The sequence below is a fragment of the Pantherophis guttatus genome, chromosome 2 (assembly GCF_059756535.1).
Source record: "Pantherophis guttatus breed Tessera chromosome 2, ASM5975653v1, whole genome shotgun sequence".
NCBI classification, from domain to species: domain Eukaryota; kingdom Metazoa; phylum Chordata; class Lepidosauria; order Squamata; family Colubridae; genus Pantherophis; species Pantherophis guttatus.
In genome coordinates, this window is record NC_142064.1 from 161,470,301 (window position 1) to 161,486,172 (window position 15,872).

The 15,872-nt window shown below is 39.9% G+C and overlaps 1 protein-coding gene across 1 annotated transcript in view; it reads right to left on the reverse strand.

Annotated features, from left to right (window-relative positions):
- Positions 1–13,850: 13,850 nt before the first annotated feature.
- Positions 13,851–15,872, reverse strand: part of FDXR (ferredoxin reductase) — a 33,689-nt gene continuing 31,667 nt past the window's right edge. The window contains exon 12 of the mRNA XM_034408707.3: positions 13,851–15,455. Within this exon, the coding sequence (XP_034264598.2) occupies positions 15,325–15,455 (131 nt within the window). The 3' untranslated portion in view covers positions 13,851–15,324. The remainder of the gene's footprint in view (positions 15,456–15,872) is intronic.

The following is a 15,872-nucleotide window of genomic DNA, read 5'->3' on the forward strand; positions in this document are numbered from 1 at the left end:
TAACAAGCATGGCAAAAAGATCATGAAATCAGACACAAATCATTTAAAAACCGCCTTGCTTAACAGTGAAAATTCTTGTCCCAGTTGTGATTGTTAAGTCGAGGACTATCTGTACAAATAACTTTTTTGGGGGGGGGGGGCAGGAATGAAGAATTGATCTTTCAGTTTGGGGATAGCCCAAAATACTGATATGTTTAAATCAGGCGAAAAAAGAAATACATCCTAGCAGTCAGAGAGCTATTAGAAACACAGTGGGAAGCTGTCTTAATGTTATACTTTAGCAGCTATTTAAAAGGAATGAAATGGAGACGAAAACACACACACAGACCATAATTTTTATTATACAATCAGAAAACCTTCATCCAGTTTTGTTGAAATGATGAATGGAATAAAACCTGAAATGGAATACATTTTCTCATTATTTTAAACAAGTGTTTTATACCTTCCCCGCCAACCTTCTCCACTTTAATGTGGCCACCTTGACAGTGAAATCAAACATGCTTTACTGTCCTTTTGGAGTGATCAAAGGATGCCTTCAGATCCATGACTACAGCAAGAGGTTTTTGGATCAGGCTGTTAAAAGCACAGGAGCAAAGGCACTAATAAAGCTAGCAACTCTACTGTGACGGAGAGGTGATGGCTATGTTTACATCACAGTTCTTGAAGTGGTAACAAACTGCAAGATGTTCAATTTTTGAAGTGGCTACTTTTCTCAGAAGGAGACACACTAGCGGGCATGCTTGCAATACAGTGTTTATATATACTTATATACCTATGGGTTGAGCATCATATTAATACTCCATTGCTTATCCATTATGACTTTGAGAATCTTCATCTGTAGCCTGATCTTAAACCTTCCATCTTTTGCAAAAATTTCTCTCAGGAAAGAGGGGAAATTAAATTCCATTTCTTCTTCCAGTGAGACCCACTGTCTTATTTTTTTTTTAAAAAAAAGATCACTTTTTTACTTGGACAGACTTGACTTCTTATGTCAGCTATAAGTATGCCCTGTAAATGTTTTGGACTACACCACTCACAATCTCTTGCCATTAGTAGTATTGCTTGGTGGGAGCTGATGGGAATTGAAGTCCAGAATATTTGGAGGACACAAACTTTCCTTTTATCAACTGAAACAATACTTCCATTATTGAGACCTCACAACCATACAACCACACCAAAATTGAAGAGACTTTGAGGTGTCCCACTCAGTCTTTCATACACACACACACACACACACACACATGTATCCAAGAACTCAGTTTAATGTGAAGCTTGTAAAAAAGGCAATTGAAGAAAACAAAGAGATTAATAGAGCAAAATGCAAGCTTATAAATACAAGAAAGAAGGTTTTTGCATTAAAACTTGAAGATGGCTCTGTGTGTACCATGTTTTCCCGAAAATCAGACCCTGTCTTATATTTTTTTGAACCCTGAAATAAGCGCTTGGCCTTATTGCCATGCGCTCAAAAGCCCGATTGGTCTTATTATCAGGGGATGTCTTATTTTTGGGAAAACAGGATAGAACAAGACAGGAAATGTTAGAAATAATTTGAAAATTCTATTCAGAGCTATACAAAGATCAAGATCAGTCAAAAGTAACAATACCCCCAGGAAATCACTGTGTTATAGTTGAAATGCTGAAAGCTGGTGGTCATAGTTTACACAAGATACTAGCAAAACTATACTCAAGATGCCTCAGAAAAGAAAAAATACCTGATGCATGGGGAAATGCTGAAGTGATTCTTATACACAAGAAAAGAGCCAAAGATGATTTAAAGAACTGTTACCCAATTTAATCATTTACAAGGTTTTCACCAAGATAGTAGCAAAAAGAATATTGAGAACATTAAATTATGCATAGCCAAAGGATAATATCATCTATCCTTTTCTCAGCCCACCTTGAAGAAGTATTTCACAAACTAGACTGGGCAAAAGATGGAATAAAAATCAATGGCACCTATTTAAATCACTTAAAATTTGCAGATTATGTTGTTCTCTTCTCACAAGACCCAGAAGAGCTACAAAGACACATGCAAGAGCTGCACAAAGCAAGGGAATCATTTGGCTTTTTTAAAAAAACCTGAAAAAGAGCCAGGTTATGTTTAATAAATTCACTAAAGAAAGAATTTATTTTATATATCTGAAGAAGAACTAGATGTAGTAGACCACTACTTATTCCTTGACCAACAAATCTCAATGGAAGGTGATACAATGAAGAAAATTGAATGGGATGTTAAATGTGATTGTCAGGCCTTCATCAAGCTAAGCATAATTTTCAAGATGCCTGAAGATAAAAAATTTCAATCAACCAACATATGCCGGTGAAATATGGACACTAACCTCACAATCTATACAAAAGCTACAAGTGGCTCAAAGAGCCATGGAAAGATACATGCTCAGCATCACAAGACAAGATAGAAAGACCAGCACATGGATTAGAGAACAAACGAAAGTATACAATATCATCAAGAGAGTAAAAGAATGGAAATGGAAATGGGCTGATCACATAGCAAGAACTAATGGCAGGTGGACCAAGGCAGTCATAGAATGGAAACTACCCCCCCCTTGATAAAAAGTGTCCATGAAAGAAACCTAAAACAAGATGGATTGACGACATCAGCAAGTATTGTGGGCCCAACTGGCAAAAGAAAGCTCAGGACCATATAGGTTGGAAACTTGCAGAAGTGGCCTTCATCCTACAGGGGATAGACAATGGCTAAAATGATCATTCTTGCATTACTGTCTGAAACCTAAACTCACCATAATAGGGTTATAACAGCATTATAGGATGATCTAAGAAAGCAGAGCACGCCAGGGGAATCTGTCTTGAAACAGTCTGAAGCCTTTGTAAAATCATTTTCAGAACTGAGTCCATCTGCTGCTTAGCCAGTCTCTTGAGCAGATTGCTTTAGACACCAGCTGCAGGCATGAGTTTTGACAAGCTTTTAAATGGGCACACTTTCAGACTGAGAAGTACTCTCCTGAAGCATACCTTGTGAAGTTCAAATCCTCGGATAGTAGAGTAGGAAATAACTCATAATTGAGAGATAAGATGCTTAATTATGAAAAATAAACAGCCTCATCTGAACTGAGTTTCGCACAGACTTTCCAATGAATGTCTATGGAGATTCTCAGTCATCCAGGTCATGGTTGTCCCAAAGGTGCTTTTTCAAGAGGCAACTGGACTTTCTGGTTTTTCTTTGAAGACGTTTCGCTTCTCATCTAAGAAGCTTCTTCAGCTCTGACTGGATGGTGGAAAATAGAAGAATTGTACTCTTTGCAGACAGCTGGTCATTTGCATTCTTTTAGAGAGTCGTTGAGACCACCTGGAGGTTTATCTGTGTCCTCAGGGTCACCTGAGTAGTGTAAATGGGTGTGGAGTCTTCTTGAAAAGGTTGAAAGGATTGTATTGTAAACTGGAGATAGATGATGTAGTATCTCTCCCCCTCTGTTGAGAGAGGGCTGTTCAAACACAGTCCTTTCAACAGTTTCAAGAAAAGTCCACACCCATTTGCACTACTCAGGTGACCCTGACAACACAGATAAACCTCCAGGTCATTTTATCTCTAAAATGACCAGCTGTCTGCAAGGAGTACAACTCCTAATGACTTTATGATTGTAACCATGTTGCTGGTATCCTGAAGATTTATATTGACTGTTTCCTAATATGATTTGATTGCTTATTTGTACCCTATGACTATCATTAAGTGTTGTACCTTATGATTCTTAAAGAATCATAAGGTTTCTTTTTATGTACACTGAAAGCTTGGCCAATAAAGAATTCTATTCTGTTCTATTCTATTCTATTCTATTCTATTCTATTCTATTCTATTCTATTCTATTCTATTCTATTCTATTCTATTCTATTCTATTCTAATAAAGAGCTGTTGTTACTGTTTGAACGGTGTCCTTCTCTTCCATCGCCTGACACAAAGGGAAAAGATACCCACACACACACACACACTCTACACATATAATTTGAATTCAGAGAATGTGAGTAAGTGCAACAGACAAACCGAAAACAAAGAGGAAAAAGATGATTGCAGCAAACAATCCTGAAGAATGAGAAATGTTAAGGTATAAGGGATTTGACTAGAGCAGGGCACAAAGGTACATGGATTCTGGTCTCAGAAAACATGAGAGAGAAAGCGAGAGAGAGATGAGACAAGAGGAGATAAGAGGAGATACACAGAGATCAATAAGGATGGGCTTAGTGCTATTTGCTTAAGTCAGAGCAGAAAAATAAAAAGATAGCAGCAATCAACTGTGAAGAGAGAGATAAAGTATTTTGCATACAGATACCTGCTATCATCAGTGCTTGCAAATGGTGGTGTTCCCAAACAATCTTTAAATTACCATGCTGTTTGCAACAGAAGAAAGACTGGGAGATCAGCCTGTATTTGTGTTGAGAACAAGAATGAAATGAGGTTAGAAAAAGTTCAAGGGGCTAGGCAGCAGACTTATGTATCTTAAGTCCCATCATCATCGCTCCATCTGGGTTCAATCATTGTAGAAACGAAAAGCTTACTTTAAAAAAACCCGAACATGTCTAGGTTTCCAGACAGTTATTATATTTATAACTTCTAAAGACTTAAAGCTTCAGTGATTACCCTACATCTCATCCAGTTGAGTACTATCTCTGATACACGGACCACCTATTGAGTACTATTGCCCGGCCCCTACCTATTACTGAAAGCTCGTTTTGCTGCTGTCAGGCACTTCAAAAGTGACACCAAAGCTAGAAACTTGCTGCTTGGTTTTATACATTTGTGCCAAGATAAAGGAATGGATTTTTAATACTAAGGGGAAAAAAACATATTTTGCAATTTATTGCCTAGATCCTATTGCCTAGGATGTAATACACAGGTGTCAAACCCGCAGCGTCGTGTTGCTGTCATGTGACATTTTGCAATGTTTTCTCCATTTGTGGAGTTGGGATGGGCGTGGTCTGCGCGTGACACATCTGGCCCATGGGCCACCAGTTTGACACCCCTGATGTAATAGGTTTAAGCGATGTGTGTGTCCTCTTTTTTTTTTCTCCCTGCAGAGTTCCACACCTCAACATTAAACCACTGTTAGTTTTCCCACAGATTATTGACAAAGCTACAGTTGGTTGGTCTGGCAACATGTCAGACCATAAATCTGACAAACCAAATGGATATGCCATTACAATTTGCTAAACCCAAACCAAACAAATCCCATTTGGGCTTGGTGTCAAATGTGAACCCAAGCCATGTATTCCTTGAGTTGTTAAATAGCAGAAACGAGGTCTAAGCAATGCTCTTTTCTTTTCCAACTCTACTCACTTTTCCAAGAGCCTTGGCAGGTCTTGCACACAGGCCAACTTGGCAGTGGAATGGAGCCTCTGGAGCCAGCAGCCTTCAAAGCCATCTGTTCGTCGGATGAAGGGCCATTAAACAAAGGACCATGAAGCCATGCACCAACCGGCTGCTGGCTTGATGATTCATGGAAGTTAATGTCAGGGAACTTTTAAAGTGGGATGTCACCCCAGCAGATGGGGGTAATCTAGCAAATTTGTTTCTACGATTTAATTAAACAGATCACTTTTGAAAGAAAGGGCTTGCTGCTTCCCTTTTCCGTTTACATTTGAATCACCCTGATGCACATCCTAGTCCAAAATGGAGATTGGAACCTCCATTCTTCCAGCTCTCCTAAGCGTTAAAATAGCCAAGAAGCCAAGCAGTCTGACTCCTGGGATAGCACCAGGCATACGTTGATGAAAAAAATGCAGGCAATGAAGAGGTTAGGAAGTTAAGGAGTCAGGGAGCACCAGCCATTTGTTGCTCCTCCACAGAGCAACATCTTTAGAAAACGCAATGGGAAGGAAATGGCAGGCTTTGGAGTCAGCTAATAAAATGGGCATTTGCTTTGGAGAATGGGCGATTTTGGCACTATCAAGGGTGCGTGTAATCTAGTGTATTTTTATTCTCTCCCCTCTCCATTAAGCTATATACTGCACTACAGGAAATGGCTGCTATATTGTTGTTATTGTTTAACAATAACAATAAAAGTTTCAATTAAGTGGGTGTTATTAACCGAGTTGAGCATGTGTTCAAATTATGCTTGTAGAGTTGTTGGTTTGGTTTGTTGTTTGTATTTGGTTTGTGGTTGCCTGTATTATACTTGACTCCTGGGCCAGCTATGCCAAGTATTGTTGAGCCCGAGCTTCAAGTGCACTTTGGGATGTTTCTTATCCTATTTCTTTTGTTTTCTTCTAACTGGTGATAACAAAGATTGTCCCTGAGACCTTTCTGCACTCAAAATACAGGTCTAAAGTTTATCTGAGGCCCCCATAAAAGAAAATAGCTGGCTAAGGATCATTGGGAGATGACTGACTGACTGACTGACCAAATACAACCAACCTTGTCTAAATGGGATTTCACAATTTCAGGCTAGGAGTCTAGTGCTTTTGCCATGAAGCCACCAAAGTCTGACTGTGGTCACTATCCTATGTAGACCTCAAGGTAACTGTAGGTTGTTGACTGTGGTGTATTAAAATAGGCTGGGGCTATCCAAACAGGATTTCCTAGCCAAAGCCTGATTAAACAAACAAACAAACAAAGCCAGGTCTGTGTTATCTTTTGAAACCATTGACTTGTCAGCTCCTGGCTCAAAGAAAATTCTGCAGTATTGAGGCAGAAACATTTGATATCTGATGGATGAAAAAAACAGATGAAAGTAATCCTCTCTCCTGCCATGGTAAAGATAAATATATGTAGGAGAAGCCTTTAAGCTAGGGGATCCACCAGGAAACTTCCTTTGCCCTTCTTCCCCACAAAAGAAGAGCAGGTAATTTCTGGAACTCAAGTACAAAAGAAAAAGAAAAAGAAAACATGCACAACACCTTCTATTAAAAGCTTAGAAATATTGTGTGATAGCTGTAATGTAGTTTGGAGGGATTATGGTTGCCCATGGATTTCAGTTAATAGCAACTGGTTGGGTTGCCTCTCCCCAAAAGAGTTGGTGAATATTTCTGATTTTGATTTTTTATTTGAAAGCAGTAAGGCAGAGCTAATTAAATTTGGTCCACTTCTGTTTTCAGAGAACTATTCTACTGAGGGACTGAGTTCATTGGTTTGGAAAACATAATAAGGGAGGGAAATACAATTCTATGGCTTCCAGAATTCTTTCCAACATTTTTACCAGCAGTGGCTACAGGAGGCATCTCTATGTAACAAAGATGCATATAGTAATTGTGTGTCTTTTTGTATTTCTGCTTTCCCTCAGGTTGTATCTGTGTGTGTTTGTCATATTGTGTGCACTAGGAAATATAGGTTTCATACACTCTGCTCTGGGTCATGTGTGGAATTTCAAGCAATTTAATAGTTGCTTTCTCAAAAATTTATAGCAAGATAGAATTATAGCAGAGAAATGGAGCTCATGACAACAGTCTGATATTAAAACTGAAATCTCATGTGTTACATTGTTAAGGAAGGTACAGAATGAGGCAGCATGAAGGTGAAATATTGGTTGCGGGAAGATTTTATGTAAGGATTTGGACCAACATAAATAGAATTGTGTCTGTAGCCTTAGTGCAATGCTTTGATACAATGGAATTAATCAAGACGGAGTAACAAATATGGTCAAAAACTTAGGACCTCTTTTTTTTTTCCTTCCACACTGGAGTTACAAAAAAATTCATGGACAAAATCAAGGTCTTATAGTATTGCAAATTTAAGTGCCTATTTCAAAGCTTAATCTTCCTCCAGAATGGAGAAGATGTGCCCATCTCGGGGAACTTTTGAGGTTTTAAGAAATGGTACCTCATTGAAAAAGCCAATCCTGGCTCACTCTATAATTGCCCAAACTCAGGTTCTTCTCCTTGTTGCTGGAAAAATACACATTGGATGTTTGTCTTTTGCCCTCGGTTTCCCTAGCGACAATAAAAGTACCAGAAGGCCAATCCTCTACCATACCCTCTGCCTTCCAAGAAGCACCAGGGTTAATAACAGGAGATAACAACAACGTGTTAGATCATCAAGTAGAGTGTACTTTCTGCTGAGCATGGTTTGCACCCTCAGAGCTGATTCAAACTGCCTTCTTTCTATCCTTGAGTCAGAAGGACAGATATGAAACATGCTACCCTCAATGTCGATCCTTTTTCTGTCTCAAGCTTCTGTAGATACCTCCGACCAAGGTAACGAAAACTAAAGAATTAAATATACGTTGAGATTGTCCTTGGACAGTGGGGAAAACACTACTTTTAACACGGTTGCAGCTCAAAATGACTCCAAGCTGTCTCAATTATGATCTGGGAATGAGAAGAGGGCAGTCTCACTGGAGAAACGGTTACAAGTTTATATCCATTTATAGTTTCTCCCATTCTTTTCTGCTTTCAAACAACCTGCTGGGATGGGATATTATTTCCCTTGAGAGCTACTTAACCCACCTGGGACTTTATAGGGGTGGCTAAAGATTAGGAGTGCACAAATTGGGTAAAAGAAGACACAGGGCCTTTTAACTCCAGTTTTACATTATTGCATGTTTTTTTAAAGAGCTTTTCTTAACAGTGCCTCATACAGTACATGGTGGAAGGCAGCATACTGTACGCTTAATAATACTTAGAGCATTCAATTCTTAGAGCATTCAAGCAAATTAAAGAAATACAAGCTTGCATTGGTGCTGATGCTTTTAAGCAGTAAAAACTTTATCTCAATTGGGAAATGTAGACTTTTTAAGAAGAGTATTCTAATGTCTTACAGATCTATCTTTCTTAATCTCTGTTCTCAAGGCTATGTAATTCTTTATGGGGCAGCTGTGTATCTCCAAAGTGCACCAAATGCGTGCAAGGAGAAATTCATAGCAGTAAATTACACTTTAGCTGTTGCTCTTGACCTTCATGTGTCTGAGAAAGTATCTAAAACAACATTTAAAAATGGCTTGTGCTGTGCTGTTTGATCACTGTCAGATAAAAGTAGGGTTTAGGTTTTTTTTTTAGGGAAGCCATCTTCATGAATGGAGATTAACATGCTCAGGTTCAGCAGAGCTTGATGCTTTTACACAAGCAGAACCAATGGCACAAAAACAAGTTCCTTCTGAGCTCTTTAATGAGGTGCCTCTATTTTGCAGAAGAACACATTTGCCATACGGAAGAATTTGCACATCAGTCAGGAGGCTGGCTTTCATGCTTCAGAAGCTGCCTTTTAGCTGAGATCTGGGCATCGCAGTTTACATATCTGGAAGTTGCCTGGCTTGGGAAAGACTAATATACTGTACCCCAATACTGTCAGGACTGGCTTGATCTCCACTCTCTTGGTTTCAAGCAGGAGTTTTTCCACCTTGTTACCTAGGGTTGCTGAAGATTGAACCTGGGCTAATGCATGCAAAGCGTATCATCTGTCACAAGATATGAGACTTCCCAACTTCTTCTCCAGCATAAGAGCCGAGGTGGCACAGTGATTAGAGTGCAGTACTGCAGGCTACTTCAGCTGACCACTAGCTGCAATTTGGCAGTTCAAATCTCACCAGTTCAAGGTTGACTCAGCCTTCCATCCTTCTGAGGTGAGTAAAATGAGGACCCAGATTGTTGGGGGCAATAGGCTGACTCTGTAAACTGCTTAGAGAGGGCTGTAAAACACTGTGAAGCGGTATATAAGTCTAAGTGCTATTGCTATAAGGATATTGACAGTGCCTTGATGGATCAGATCCCTGACCCATTTGGTCTAGCAGTGTCTTCTCACAGAGATCAACCATCTGCATGAGGAAGCCCATCAGTCCATATTTGCACATGGAAGTAATTTGAAAGAAATGCCTATGACTGGGAAGTTGAACAGACAGGTGTTACGGCATCTTAGCGGGGAGTGTGCTGCACTGCGTATGGGTGACATGATTGTTTTTATTGCTTTTTATTATGGGCTGCCTAGGATAGCCGTACAGGTAGTCCTCGACCTGCAACCTTTCTTTTAGTGACCAAAGTTACAACGGCAATGAAAAAAAAGAAACTTATAACCCTTTTTCGTATTTAACTACTGTTGCAGCATCCCCCCTGATCACATGATCAAAATTCAGAAGCTTGGCAACTGGCATGTATTTATGACGGTTCCAGAGTCATGTGATCACATTTTGTGACAAGCAAAATCAATGGGGAAGATAGATTCACTTTACAAGCGTATTACTTAACAAACCACAGTGATTCATTTGCCTGTAACAAGTGTGGCAAGAAAGGTTGTAAAACGGGGCAAAACTCACTTAACAACTGTCCTGCTTAGAAACAGAAATTTGGGGCTCAATTGTGGTCATACGTCAAGGACTATCTGTATATAAGATAAGCAGATGTATAAGTTGTATAACTAATTATATCATGGTGACAACACCAGCCCACTGGCTTTGATCAGATTTAAAAGACAGATGAATACCTTCAGGCAGGAACAAGGAGAAGAATTCCTTGTGGGGAAAAATCTACCCATTATCCAGTCATCTTTTTTCCCCTGGAAAAGACTGGAAGCTTGTGAGCACACATGAAATATTATTTTGGGAAGCCCCACTAGGAAAAAAATAAAAAAATGCTTTATGTTTGAACCGGGGGGAGAGGGAGAGAGAATGCAAAGATAGAGGGATGTGTTCTGTCACTAGCCTTGTACTGATAATCAAAGAACAGACACACAGAAGCCACAGAAGCCAAGTCTTTTGCTTGCAGACCAGTTGAGCATGGCACAAAGAGCCCACGTGTGTATAGTAAACACTCCTTTGTTGGAGATCCAGATGGAAATGGAAGTTTGTTTATTGCCACTCTGAAGAGGTTCAGCCATGACATAATGTGAGTTGTCTGATTCTGGCAGAACACGCTGATGAACCCACCCGTTCTGGCTTCTCGACAAGTAGCAACTGCTTTCTTTATAGCCAAGTAAGAAAAATGATAAGAAAGGGAGCACATATGAAATTGGAATTCACATTCGCCTTTGAAATGAATTTGCTTTTTAATAAGTTTTTTTTTTTATCGTAACAAGGTTTACAAAAAGATACACAGAAAAAGAAAAAAGAAAGGATTATCTAAACATATCACATATCCATCAAATAGTAAACCACATTTTAAAAATTCTAGATTAAAGAAAACAAATAATACCCTATTGTTGTATGATATAAAATCTATGCCAAAGGGAAACATATTGCATTATTCTTTATCAGTAGTTAAAATTGCTTTTCCAAAACAGATAAAAATATTTTAAATCCAATCTTTAATTTCAGGAATAAAGACTACTTTTCCAATTCCTCAAAAGAATTATCTTTCCAATACAGCCATTATTACTGAATAGTCAAATTCCAGAGATTTTAGGACATAGAAACCATTGTTTTCATGGCTATTATGCATCCAGAACAAGCTCAAGAAGCTTCCCAATTCAAAGGCAACTGTTCCACAAAATCAATTCTTTATGGCCCTTTCCTTCCTACTGGGTTAAAATATTATCCAGCCTTCCTTGCATTGGCAGCAAAACATCCCATCATAAACTTGGCTGTGCAGAACCTCAATCCTATCTTGCCTGAGTTACATCATTTATGATTCCCTATAAAATTATATAATTCCGATTTGGGGGATTTGCACATTGCTACAGGCAGGATGATCAGCTTTATCCTCTGGTTTTACCGTCATCCCCTTCAACACATCATCTGCCAGCGGGTAAATATGCATCGTTTGCAGAATGAATGGGAGTGAGTCTGATGTTATTGTACCGTTCTGGAATTTGGAGACTTTGTTTGGGCCTCCGTAGCTCAGTTTGCTTGTCTTCATCTCACTCCCATCTCAACTTTTCAAAATATGATGAAATAAAGACCCACATGGGAAGGCAGCTCCGAATGATAAGCATGACTATTTCAAAAATTCTAAAATTAATGCAACACATCAGATTTTGATTCAGATTCTTCAATTAAGACACAGCCAAGGTGACAGCCAGGGCAGAAGGAAAGAGGAACAGACAAGAGGAAAGGAATGGTAAAGGGATCGAAAGGATCTAAAGAAACAAAATGTTATAGGAAAGAACAATTGGAAGAGAAATTACTGCAGTGCCACCTGGTCAATGACCCAAAGGGCCATGAAGCATCTGCGCTTTCCGAAGTACAGCCCTGGTCATACTTACAAAAGGTCACCTAGCTTTCTCTTCAAAATCGTGGTTGACAAAACATTACATTTTTTTTTTTTGACATCTTGAAGTGTGCAGGGAACAATGTAAAATTGAGGAGGGAGAGGCTATTTATATTTCAGTACACAAAATGGTGACTTAAGATTGTTTAAGAAGAAGAGAATGAAATGAGAGTCAAGAGCCTTGGTGGCGCAGCAGATTAAAGCACTGTTAAGTATCACCAGCTGCCTGCAATTACTGCAAGTTCAAATCTCACCAGGCTCAAGGTTGACTCAGCCTTCCATCCTTCCGAGGTAGGTAAAATGAGGACCCGGATTGTGGGGGCAATAAGCTGACTTTGTATAAAAAAGAACACCGCTTAGGGGGGGATGAAAGCCCTACTAAGCAGGTATATACAAAAGTATGAAGGCTATTGCTTAACCCATTGTAAGCCGCCCTGAGTCTCCGGACAAGGGCGGCATATAAATCGAACCAATAAATAAATAAATATAACCCAGGAGGAAGATGGAGGTCATCAGTTCTGCTGTAAATTTCAAATGGAGAAATGTCCAACATTAATCCCTCAAGACCCTTGCTCATCTTCCTTACCTCTGTTTTTTCAATTTGGTACACTTCAGGAAGCTAGAAGGACCATCAATATGGCAATAAATAAGGAAAGCAGAATCCTCATTCCAGTATCAGGAACTGTAATCAGAAAGCAGCTTGAAGACCAAACGTTGCCCTTAACAGCCGGGCTGGATTTTTCAAGACTCTATAGTGGGTCAATCAGCCTCCAAACTTGTGCCTTCCTGGTTCCAAAAATCATACTAACAAAGAGATTATAGAAGTTAGAAGTCCAAGACATCTGGAGGACATCAGGTTGCAGGAAAGCAGACTTTTAAGTAAACTTCAGAAATTCCCACATACTTTTTAGAAGCCGTCTAACTTTCTTGTTGGCTGTAAGTAATAGTGTAGCCGCATGGCGCCACCTAATGAACATTCAGAACAAGAAAGTTGATGGACCATAGGAATTTCATCTTGGAAGGAGAGGGCACCCAGGTTTTCGGATGGCCAGAGGGCCCCAACTAGTAATATAAGGACAGTTCAAAGGTTTTAAGTCCATTGAGTAGATATATATAATATTCAACTATCTCAAATGTGCAAGGTTGGAGGCCCAAAAAACTGCCTTTCTGCTCTTCGATACTGCTTCCAGCATGAGGATTAATCTCAAGCTTCAAATTGAATTTCCAATATGAATAAATAAAAAATATCCTGCCATGTCTTAATTGCTGCAATTTAGAAGTAGCTGAACTAGAATGGATGGAAATGGTTGCTTCTTGATGTGGAACCATTTTTAGACAAAGAAAAAGTGGGGAAAGATATGAAATCACACTCTCTTCAGTTACATTCCAAAACTTTTACAACTTTTACATTCATATTTGCAGTAGTGGAATGGACTGTTATAGTTCATTGAATTTTCTCTTATGCTATTCCTTAGGAGTGAGCTTATTACATACACATGTATGCTACTTTATCTGTTAACAGTAACCCAACTTCAGTTTGAATTTCTAGAAAAAAGAAGCTATTTCCTTTGATTTCCCAGCACTTATCAAAAATTAGTGTGCACAGGAATCTGGCAAGAATCAGTCAACTGTGTGAAGCCCAGCTCTGCATTTTCTTTCTCCTTAAATTGCAAGAGCAGTAGAATAAACAGCATATGTTGTGACTAAAAGATTTATGATTGGCAACAAACTGAAGTCTAGACTGCTGACCCAGGTTCACCATTTGAGAAAGAGCTTTATTTTTAAAAATGATTATACAATACACAATTGGACAGCAAAGTCAGGATGTGAGCAGGAAAGAATTCCCGAGCTAATAAGAAAAGTGACTGATATTGCCTTTCCTCTCTGACTTAATCCTCATGATTAGTAAGTACAAATTTATCTTCCCCTTTCCTCTAGAGCAGTGATGGCTAACCTTTTTAACATTGCGTGCTGGGGGGGAGGGGAGGTCACACGCGTGTGTGCCCACACCCATAATTTTATGTGGCCCGCCCCTGCGCATGCATGCGTGACCCCCCCCTCTCCTGGCACGCGATGGCCCAGTAGGCCCATATTTCTCTCTTACCTGTGTCCAGAGCCTTTCTAGGAGTCTGGAGAGGGCGAAAACGGCCTTCCTCACCCACCCACCCCCGGAAGTCCTACAGAGGCCGAAACAGCCAGTTTGCCAACTTCCTGTCCCACCGGAAATTGGCAAATGGGTCGTTTCCAGCTTCCGGAGGATCTCTGGGGGGTTAGGGAAGGCTGTTTTGCCCTCCACAGACTCCTAGAGAGGCTCTGGAGGCTAGGGACAGCAAAAAATGGGCCTTCCCCACCACCTCCTAAGGCCCTCTGGAGGCAGCAAAGAGCCTGTTTCCCTACTTCTGGTGGGCCCAGAAGGCCTGAAAATCAGCAGAGCTGAGCTCACGTGCCCACTGATATGGCTATGTGTGCCACCTGTGGCAGGCGTGCCATAGATTCACCATCACGGCTCTAGAGTAACACTGATTTTTACCTTTACATCCAGAATGTTCAAAGCAACCTACAAATTGTATTCATTTATTTATTTTACTTCAAGCGTTTGTAAGGCTGACAAACTTGTGTGGAATGTTGTATGAATTTAATTGTGACTCTTCTAAGAAGGCTGTCCTGGCATCAGATCTAATGACAAAAGTCCAGTAGAAATGCAGTGACAAGAGGAATTGTGGTGGAAATCATGTCTAGAAGTTTCTTCATCTGGTTTGTATATGTGGAGTTGAGATCGGAATAAAACAAAACAGGACCACCACTCTCAATCCCCATTCTAGCCTACAAAACAAACCTCAAATCTTTGCAAAGGCAGATAAGGCACTTACACCAGTTGATAAATCCCTGAAAATGAAACCCCGAAAGACTTTATCTGCTCCTCCTCCCCTTTTCTACAGGGATCAAGCTAAAGAGAGAACTGCTCCTGTTTGAGAGCTGCCTAGAGCATCTTCAGAGTAACGGAGAGCTCCCCAGTTCAAAAAACACAATGGATGCACCAGACTATAGATGAAATCCATCGCTTGAGACAGCAACAAGCTTTTGGTACCCCCAACCAATGTAGACATTCAAAACCATCAGATATTGTTAGTGGTATATCTGTAGAGCAATGAAAGGGAACTGCACAATCTGTTGCAACCTTTGAATTGTGCAGGAGCATTGTGTTAATAATCTTGGGCAAGTCCAGTCTCATTGTCCAATCAATTCTAGCATTTCCTCCTGATCGACTATTTTCTCCCGAGTCTTTCCGGCCAATTTGCCTCGTGTCACTTCAACAGCATCAATCTTCTCCCAATCCGAAAAGGAAACAGGGTGGACCCCTATTAATTGGCAGAGAAAGGGGAAGTACAGATCAAAATCCAAATTAACCACAGACACACACACACACAAATCTCAGAAGCCCTCAGATGTGCCGAGGCTTCCTCTGAATCAAATTCTGAATTAAAGACACGCTCTCCGCACAAAGGACTAGGCAGACTCAAAAGTCCCAGTCAAATCAGATTGCTTAGCCGTTTCTGGGAAGTTTCTTCTAATAGCATCACTCTATTTTCAGGGACAAATCGCCTTTGGTTCGTTTAAACATTTTGAATCAATTTAGAGGGAACACACTAATTGAAAGCATTTAAATAAAACGACAATAAAAAACCCAGTTGGGCTTTAAAATGTGTTCCCAGATATACTAGGAAAGGGCCACAGCAAAAGCTGATTCAAATTCAACCACATTGTAAAAAGAGATT